Source organism: Sphaeramia orbicularis, chromosome 13 (genome assembly GCF_902148855.1).
Source record: "Sphaeramia orbicularis chromosome 13, fSphaOr1.1, whole genome shotgun sequence".
In the NCBI taxonomy this organism is placed as follows: domain Eukaryota; kingdom Metazoa; phylum Chordata; class Actinopteri; order Kurtiformes; family Apogonidae; genus Sphaeramia; species Sphaeramia orbicularis.
The window spans coordinates 15,278,468-15,288,676 of record NC_043969.1 but is presented as its reverse complement, the minus strand read 5'-3'; the positions used below and the strand labels follow the sequence as shown (position 1 = coordinate 15,288,676).

Genomic DNA, 10,209 nt, shown 5'->3' with positions numbered 1-10,209 from the left:
AATTTTTGATTTTTAAGTGCACTCTGAAAATTCTGACTGTCATGGTGTCTCCTTCCTCTATGTCGGCCGGTCAGGACCATATAGGTTAGTGAGATGTGGCTTTACAGATAGTCATGTTAATGCATATTCAAGTTGCATTTTTACCAGGGCTGGATCCTAGTCTGAAAGTAGCATGTGTGTTTGAATGTTAGTTTCTCACTGATCTAAAGCCCAGAAAAATGCTCATGAATCTCAAGGCAAGATTATATCGATGTGTAACAGTATAATGTCAAAGCATATCCATCTTCAGGTGTTCAGCGCTGTTCATAACAAAAGTATTCCTTAAGAGTAACTGAAAATGGACACTTGAAAATAAATTACTTTGGACTAAGTAGTTTATCAGAGAACAAAACCATTGAAGTATGACGAGATGAAACAAAGAAAGCCTCAGATTCGCAAACGCTGTGCGTTTGTCAGACCTATTTTTTATTATTTTATAAGCATCAGTCAACTAGGCATTAAAGCAACTTACTGTATAAATTATGCAGAGTTATTTTCATATGTGACACAGTATTAAAAAGTCAAGAGAATTAATACGAGTTGACCTCGGTCAAAAATGCAAACCTTTTGAGTCCATTTCTGCTAAGTAGTTTGTTCAACATTTTAAACGTTTTTATATCTGTACATTTGGGCAGTACAATTTAACAGTTTTTGTTTTCTTGTTATTGTTATATTATTTCTGAAATTCAGTTTGTAACATCTTAAGTGCATTTAAGAGCACAAGATATTTCCTAGTATTCTCAATACTACAAACGCCTGCTAAATCATAACCCAATAACCAGGGACTCCTTTACTCTATATGCAACGTGACAACGGTGGAGCTTTTCCATTGGGAGTCACTTTTTATGCCAAACAGCCCTGGAATTGGTAGCTTTCCTGTACAGAATTTCAGGTATATTACGCAAGATAATACAAACATTATAAATATCCACACCCAGCTTCTCCTGATGTCTTATAGCTTTAACTGAACAATTAAAAAGGGGAACATGTAATTTGTAGCATAAAGAAATTATTTTGATGTACCCTTAACTTCCATGTTTCACAAGCATTATCAACAAAAAGGGATCTGTGCTACTTCATATATGCAATGTATTTTGGATATTAAAAAAGTATATAAATATATATATGTGTGTATAATTTACAATTAACCGTTGGATTATTTTATTGTCATTCCTGCAATGTATGAAGTAATACCTTTTGAAAAAGGGCTTTTGTATAGGAAAATGTGACAAAATAAATGTTTTTACCTCTCAAGTTATTTTCTATTGTCTGCTTATAGAGTTAAAACAAACAGTGAAACTTTTACCTGGTTGGATTTTTTCATAGAATACAATGCATATTATGGTATATCGGGTGCATTCACAGGTCTTATAACCTGGTATGTAATTTCATGTTGACTTTTTTTTCTGAGATTATAATCAAATAAGTCGTGACAAGGAACTGATGTCATTTCTGTACCCTGTTAATGTAGAATACACATGCTAAATTAAGTCATTTCAGAAAGCAAATACAGAGTAAATGAGTTTTGGATGAGATTTTCCTCTTATATTTGTGTCCTTCTATGAAACTGGGTTCATTTTGGTACCTGGCACTTTGCCAGCTTTATAAACCCAATAATAAAACAGAAATTTTGGCATATATCCCCCCAGGATATACCTAATGATGACCTCAGATGAATGCAAAAAAATTATACTCTTGTTCTGAGCCACCCCAAATTTAATGAATTTTGAATAAAATATCGGGGGCAAAAATAGGACCATAATTGGGACATAAAAAGCTACCTAGGTGTCAGTGCATTTGATTTGGAAAATATGGCTGGAAATGGTCTTATATAGCGCTATAAATAAAGACACTAGGTTAAATTTGATGATCCTAGTGGTTTTTCTAATCCAGACATGCATGTTGTTCATGAATCTCAGTCTTATTCCAGGTTTTGTGTGTAAACCATCGTGTCCGCTGGCGTTACATGCAGAACCTGCACCTTTAAATGCTTATAAATTGCAAGTGATTTTGCAACAGCAGTCATTTTTGTGAAACACTCTGCCTTGCATAATTAGTTTGATTCCCAAAATGTACCTGTGAGAGAATAAAAAGATATTTGAAAAAAACAGTATAGTGCATAATTTTCGTGTCCCTTTTAACCATTACATGCAGATTTTTGTATAAAAGTAATATAAAAATGATATAAAAATATGTTTTATCTGAAAAATAGCTTCTCTTTTATCTCAGTAAATATTTATTTTTAAACCAAACGTATTCCATAACATTAGTCTACATCTGGTTTGAATTTTTAGTCCCCATATCCTGTTTTTAGGGACCACTTTCATAGAAGCACCCATTTCGGTTTGTCCTGTTTGCATTTTTTGACATGAATGATAGATCCATCACCACTGCTGACAACTCTCCATTAACATAATTTAAAGTTCTACAATCATTTATCATAATATAATCAAACAGAAAAAATCAATTTTGATGACAATAATGAGACAGACTGTGAACTTAGTTGGTGATAAGATCCATCCATGAACCTGATGTCCACATTTTTACACTGTTGCTTCAAATAAATGTAATTTTTGTTTAATATTCCCTCTGTACATATGATCATAATGTTCAAGAAAAAGAGACAGAATCTACAGTTAAATATAATTTGTAGGTTTTCCTGAGCATATGCTTTCTTGTGAACACGGTCATCGGGTTAATGACTATTTGCGTCATTTCAGTTTCAAATGACAGGTGTCGGTAATGTTACACCTACTACATAAGTTGTTTGTGTTAAATAGTGAACAATGGACCCTGTTGGTTTGCATGCACTATGGATACAAATTCAGTTTCCACATCATGGTAAAATGAGAACTATACTTGATAACTATTCACTTCTTATACGATATAATTCTGTCATTCTTCCATACCTAAATTATGGTGCAGAAATATGGGGAAATAACTACTATTCAAATATTCATCCTATCTTTTTACTTAAAAAAAAGGCAATAAGAATTATTACTAATGCAGATTTTTATGCACCAACAAACTCTATTTTTACAGAGCTTAATTTACTGAAAATACATGATCTTGTTGACTTTAATACAGTGGTAATAATGTACAAGGCACATAATATTCTTCTCCCTCCTTACATTCAGGAGATGTTTGAATGTAGGAAAAGTCAGTATAGCCTCAGAGGAACCAGCATTTAAAAAAAAAAAAAAAAAAAAAAAGCTAAGGCAAGAACAAATTAAAAAAAGTAGATGTATTTCTGTTAGAAGGGTTAATCTTTGGAATGGCCTGAAAGATCGATTCAAATAGTCTAAAACAATTGAAACTTTTAAAAAGATGTAAAAAAAATAAAAAATAATTAACTATTATTCAGAAATATAGAGCTCAGGATTGACTGAAGAAAATACTTGTTTAAAAGACTAGGATCGATACTGGTAGTTGAGATAAGGACATAATTTATCTGAATTAATTTAAATATGTATTCTCTTCTGTTGTACAAGGTGAGGAAGCAAAATTTACAATGAACATTTAGTTGTTTTTTTCTCAGCAGGCACTACGTCAATTGTTTTGAAACCAAACATATATTGATGTCATAATCATACCTAACACTATTATCCATACCTTTTCAGAAACTTTTGCCCATATGAGTAATCAGGAAAGCAAACGTCAAAGAGTGTGTGATTTGCTGAATGCACTCGTCACACCAAAGGAGATTTCAAAAATAGTTGGAGTGTCCATAAAGACTGTTTATAATGTAAAGAAGAGAATGACTATGAGCAAAACTATTACGAGAAAGTCTGGAAGATACTATTAAAGAAGAATGGGAGAAGTTGTCACCCGAATATTTGAGGAACACTTGCGCAAGTTTCAGGAAGCGTGTGAAGGCAGTTATTGAGAAAGAAGGAGGACACATAGAATAAAAACATTTTCTATTATGTCAATTTTCTTGTGGCAAATAAATTCTCATGACTTTCAATAAACTAATTGGTCATACACTGTCTTTCAATCCCTGCCTCAAAATATTGTAAATTTTGCTTCCCCACCCTGTATATTTAGCAATGATTATATTGAAATTTTTGAAAAGTTTGTTTTCTTGTGGAAACATTGTGTTAACTGTAAATAGGGTTAGGCAAATTAAGTCTTTACTTCAGCCTAAACCAGTGCTTTTTAGCCTTGTGATCGGGACCCCACGTGGGGTCGCCTGAAATTTCTAGTAATTGATACAAAAAAAGTAAATAAATTACTAATAAAAATATTTTTAAATTATTCAATATGAATTTCATCATAATTAAAACACTACACATTTTTTCTAATAAAAATCAAGTTCAAATAAAATGCAGAATATAACATCTGAGAGGGCATATCTTGACTGACCCGATCATGCATTACAACCTGCCCGGACACAGTCAAAACTGGACTGAACAGAGAATGGAAAGATTTTTTCACCCGTCTGGACCCGCTAAGACATTTCCAAGAGCAAAATGTCTCCATTTTGAGTGTCTGGGGTTGCCAGAAATTTATGATGTTAAAATGGGGTCACGAGCCAAAAAAGGTTGGGAACCTCTGGCCTAAACCCTTTCAGTTGCATTGTATATGGGACAATGGATATGTTGTTTTTGTTTGTTGTTTAAAGTAATTAATGACCGAATAAACTACTACTAAACTACTAAACACTCAACAGATAGACTTGTTGTTGCCTCTATAAGAGCTGTGACCTTTTATAGAAACTTTCTCAGATGCAGACATATAGGGCTCTAAACAAATGCTGTTCGCAGAGATTATAATGGGAGGTCAGCCGAAACAAAACCTGCAAAAGCTCCATGCTCGCATTCAGTCTGTTCTCCGCACTGTCATTTCTTCAAGTGGAGAGTTCTGGTTTCAAGTTCTGAACCTGCAGGCAAAACAATGGGCAGTAAGCAACAGCTCTTATCTCAAACACACACTTTGTATTTGGTTCTCTGTTTGCTGTCACAGCTTCGCTTTGTTTACAGATAAAAAGCCGTGATAGGGGTTGGCACCTGTCAGTATGATGCTTTGACCTTTTTGATCACAGTTCTTACATTATGTACCAAGTCAGTTAGACAGAGAAAAGTGAGACACGCAAATTTGTGAATGCAAAAATAGCTTGTACTTTAATGTACTTTACTTGAGGACAAATACAAAAAAAAAAGACATACAAACAAAATGATTATTATACTAACCTCAGTCATAATTTAAGTGTTTCCTGTGAGCTTTGTTCTCTCATAATGTCTTCACTCAAGACAAAAGCTGGAGCTACATCACCCATTCCCTGAGTCTAACCTTTATTCAGTGTCTGAATAGTTAAGCATACTCTAATGGTTCATGTCCAAGTGTCTCTTAGTGTACAACATCCTACAGTAGCATAAATCATTAACCAGCCACTTTATCTTTCTCAAACCCATGACAATAGCATGGCCCCAACACTGGTCCATCTAGCAAGTGTAAGAATTTTATACACTGCTTTGTCTGTGTTTTAAACCGGATGTGCAAAAAGAAAATGACATCCTCTCATCTTCATCTCCAGCAAATACAGTACATATTTGTATTATCCTTTTAAAAGCAGTGGAAAAACATATTATTTTTCTGTTCTTGAATTGTCGCTGTACCACCTTGCATGACCTGGTCGCCCTTTTGAAAACAGGTTCCTGGTCAGCAGACAGTGACAGGTGTGGTTTTGCATACAAATAGTTCACAATAACTGTGCTGACCCACAGACGGCTTTCTTATCTGTGATATACACAAAAGCATAACAAATAAGTATGTTTTCTTTGCTTCACATTTAAAATGCTACACAATGTGCTGTCTGCCGTTTGGTAACCCCACCTGTCTTCAGCGCCTGTTTATCCTGTAGAGTCATGTGGCCTTGAAACGATCTATAAAATGCTTAAAACTCTACCAGTCTCAGTTTGACAATGTTAATGTTGAGTCACCGTTTCACATCTTGGTGGCATTAGGAGGATCATTGATATCAATAACCTCAAACCCCTGGTTGTCATGTCCATCCCTGGAGTGGTGATGGTGGCCCTTGATGTTGTGGAAACAGTAGGCGCAGTGGGCGGTGGCCACAGGGACCACCTTGGAGAAGTTTGAGAAATCGACCCTGTATTTGCCCTCTTTGCTTCTGGAGATGATGGGCAAGAAGTTGTAGCCCCACATGATCTCCTGAGGAATAAAAGAGGTTCGGACCTGGCACGAGGAGCTGGTCGACTCTGCAGTACCGTCGAGAAAAACCACCAGTTCAAACTCTTGTTTGTGGAGGGTGTCCACTGCCATCTCAAAGAAAGGGCTGCTCTTATTGATTACATGATACAGGGTGAGAGGGCAAACGAAAAAGAGGTTGTCCTTCCCAGCATCCACCATGAAGTCAATGTTCACCTGGTCCATGATGATTGTCTCTCCATCAGGTGTGATTGTTGTCCTCAGCAGCTTGCCGTAGATTTGGCTTCCTATCATAAGGGTCTTGCGGAGGTTGGCTAATCTAATTGACAGGCACAGAGTACCATTTTTGGGGCTGATGACAGCCATTTCACTAAATTTAATAGTTTTGGCTCTTTTCTTGGGTAAAGAGATTTTGGCTAGGATAACACCACACATGAAGCAGTTGATAATAGCCCCAACAAGGGACTGGATAATTATAAGGGCCACAGCACCTGGGCACAGAGGGGTAATCGCTCGCCCACCGTATCCTATAGTGGTCTGGGTTTCAAGAGAGTACAGGAAGGCAGTGGTGAGTCCGATAACATTATCAACACATGCAGTGTGGCCGTCAGGTGGGTTTTGCCATGTTAGGTCTCCATTACTGCGGGCAATCCAGTACCAAAGGAGACCGAAAATGAACCAACTAAGCGTGAAAGATCCGATGAAAAAGACAAGGACAAAACGCCACCGGATCTCAACAAAGGTGGTCCAGAAGTCAGCCAGGAATGCAAAACGTCTGCTGTATTTGATGTTTCCATATTCAATGTTGCAGCGGCCGTCTTTGGTCACCAGTCTGGTTCTACGACTCCTTCGCTCTGCCAGGTAGTTCTGGATACGTTTGCTGAGGGATCCAAACATTTTCCACAACCCAACGAACTATTAGGCAATAAGACAGAAATAAGAAAAATAATCATCAAGTAACTAATAATGGTTATGTTTATGCAACAATACACATATATAGGATTTTCAAGTGGCTTTTTTTTTATTCAGAAACAAAATGTATGCTTTCATCAGTGTGAGTACCTGTTGTACTGTATTGTATCTTCCTGTGGTAACATGGTTACACAGTGGTTTTACAGTGTATTTTTTTTAGTTCATTTTTGCATGATCTAAGCTGCTCCCTTTCCACTATAGATTTGATCCAAAATGAAGTTCCATAATCTGCTGCACTGCAATAAAGATCTGACATTAATGAGAAACAAAAGTTTCCACTGGAGCATAAAACATATGGGCTCCAAATATACCAAATAATTAGGCTCTGCGTAAGTGTCTCGACACAAGGATCATCTTTGTTTGCTGAGATTCAATGTAGAAAAAAGAAATGTGGCATTAAAATAATGTGGGCAAGCCTAGCCAGAAGGCCGGCTGCTCACAGGCATAACAATCTTTGACTTTACTCGAGCTCTGAGTTCCATAAGCCCGGTGCTTGATGGATGATAAATGGCAGTATTGGCTGTGCGGAGGTTTCCAAATGAGTATGCCCTCTGTTCTTGCCAAGTCATGCAAAGTAGCCATTTGGATCATGGCATACTTGTTAGTGAGTGTGAAGTAGTACAAAACGATCAGTGAGTTTTTGTTTTTCATCACTCGAAACATACATCCAGTAATTTTGCCAGAGGAAATCTGATAATCACACTGTGTAGCTTGTTTGCAAGCTTTAATCCTCTTGGATGCAAACCAAGGCCTTCCACACCTAGTCATTAGGTCAGCAAGTCTGTATACCCTAACAAGATAGGCACTGAAATAATTTCAGGTACTGAGTACAGTTGTACGGCCAGTAACCTCAAATTATTACTTTGCATTACAAAAAAGAAATATTTGCACCATTACTTTAAAGGTAAAAGGAACCAGGCGAGACTTGATGGTTGAGTTTGTGCTTTATTTGACTCTTATTAACCATTTGGTCCAAGCATTTTTAGAAATAGTGGATTTCTACTACCTGTTTCTCTACTTTTTTTCTGTCAAACTGAGTCATAAACTTGTCCCAAAAAAATCTAAATAAATAAATCGAGTGAATGATTCCAGAGAAAGACCCAACAGCTAAAATAAACACACCCCTCCCGTAACTGCTCCTGCAGAAGGAGATATTCAACAGAAAGTGAACTGGATTAGAATGGTTTACTCTACCATTAATGTCTGAAATTCCACTGCGCACTTTTGAAAATAAGTGTCGACAGCAATGTCTTTGTGGACCTTTTTTTCTCAAAATAGGACAGTTCAAGTTATTATTCTATTCCGGTCCATCTAAATGAGTCATCCTAAACTACTACGCATCAGAAATAATAGAAATAGTTCTTAAATTGATCAAATGTTACTGCAAAAATGATGTTTTATCTGTCTGAACTCACCTCTGTGTTTTAAGAAGATCCAAAAGATCTGAAATATCAGAGTCCAGATAAGTCGCTGTCTTGTGTCTCGTTCTCAAATTTAGGTGTGCCCTCCTGTTACAGCTGTTCAGTGACACCTGTGTGCTTTTATGCTCCTCTCCTGGTGTGGTGGAATCATCCAGGTGATGTTTACGCCCACAGACACATCAAGCGCCCCCCCTCCCTACACATGCACACACACAACACACACCCTCCCCCGGCTGTAATAAGTTGTGTTTACCCCACAGACGCCTGGCACCAAAGGTCAAACTGACCTGTATCCACCACACTTCAGTTCACTATAACCCAGGAATTTTCTGGATATACAAGTGATTTGTAGTCTTTAATATCTGATTTTTGTATATTTTATTAGTGCGTGCGTTCCGTGTACACCTCCAGGAAAATATCCGAAACCTCTATTTACTGTGCCTGTATTTTTCCGGATCTATGCACGTGATGATTTGTCTATTTTTACTGTACACACATGCACACGTCCATAAGTTTTATTACCTCTGTTTTGAGGATTTCTTTCTTTCTTTTTCTTTCTTTCTTTCTTTCTTTCTTTTTTTTTTTTTTTTTTTTTTTTTTTTTTTAACATTGCCAGCTTTTTGAATTACAAATTATATTATATCAACATCTATTATATTTTTCTATATAAATGAACAGGGGAATGATGGTGATAAAAATGGATTAAATATTTGTAACGTCTTATAACATGACATGTTTCAAACTCAAACAATATTTGATGACATCCATGCTGTCTATGGTGTAGATATTGATTATAGATGGGGATGTTACAGTGTTTTTTAATGAATTACAATATCATCAACGCTCTCTCTCCTCAAGCAAGTCAATTATTCTCTTTTTTCCCCCAAAACAACACTACAGAGAAATTTTATGATGACATACAAGGTGGTATAGAACATAAACAGGTGATGGAGTGAGGCAACAAAAGCTGGAGAAAGGAAAAAGACGATGCTCTAGATCCAAACAGATAGAGTAGAACAAGATATTGTGAACGCAGAGGGGAGAAGAGTTGTGAATTGTGACGGGCCTCATTTTTCAACTCTATTGTACAATAGCTGAAGTGACAAGAAAAGGTAGGAGTATAACCTTACATGGCATAGAAACGGTGTTCTCTGAACGCCACATTTCATTTCAACAATGCATTACTGGTGACATGCAAAATAATTAGGTTTTATTGTTTCTGTGTTTTACTAAAAGGGTGCCAAGGGTTTGGTATTTGCACGTGTTTTTCTATTCAGGAGGGCTCTTATTTCAGACATGCCTGGTGAATAGCCGCTATCACAGAGCGGGAGTGATTGTTGGGCTGGTTTTGCAAGAGCGGTGCAGACTATTTACAATTGATATGCAATCTGAGGCATTTACTGACTGTCCTTATTGTCTTTGTATGCGCATGTTTAGGATGAGCTTTTTTATACATTCAAAGCTGAAACTGAAGTCGTAATTATAATTTTTAATTAACTTTTCAAATTCTGGTTCTAACCAGTTGAAATAAAACACTTCATTTCCATGAATTTAAGTGGCCGGGCAAGTATTTTAACTGATACCGCGTTTCGGCCTTTTTAAGTCT

General features: G+C 36.5%; 1 protein-coding gene across 1 annotated transcript; it reads right to left on the bottom strand.

Moving 5' to 3' along the window:
• Window positions 1–5,559: 5,559 nt before the first annotated feature.
• On the bottom strand, window positions 5,560–8,731 carry kcnj1a.1 (potassium inwardly rectifying channel subfamily J member 1a, tandem duplicate 1). The gene is made up of 2 exons (XM_030151197.1): window positions 8,598–8,731; window positions 5,560–7,125 (listed from the first exon to the last, which is right to left on the bottom strand). Exon 2 carries the CDS (start codon window positions 7,105–7,107, stop codon window positions 5,986–5,988), a length of 1,122 nt encoding a protein of 373 aa, XP_030007057.1. The 5' UTR covers window positions 7,108–7,125; window positions 8,598–8,731; the 3' UTR covers window positions 5,560–5,985.
• Between the last annotated feature and the right edge of the window lie 1,478 nt (window positions 8,732–10,209).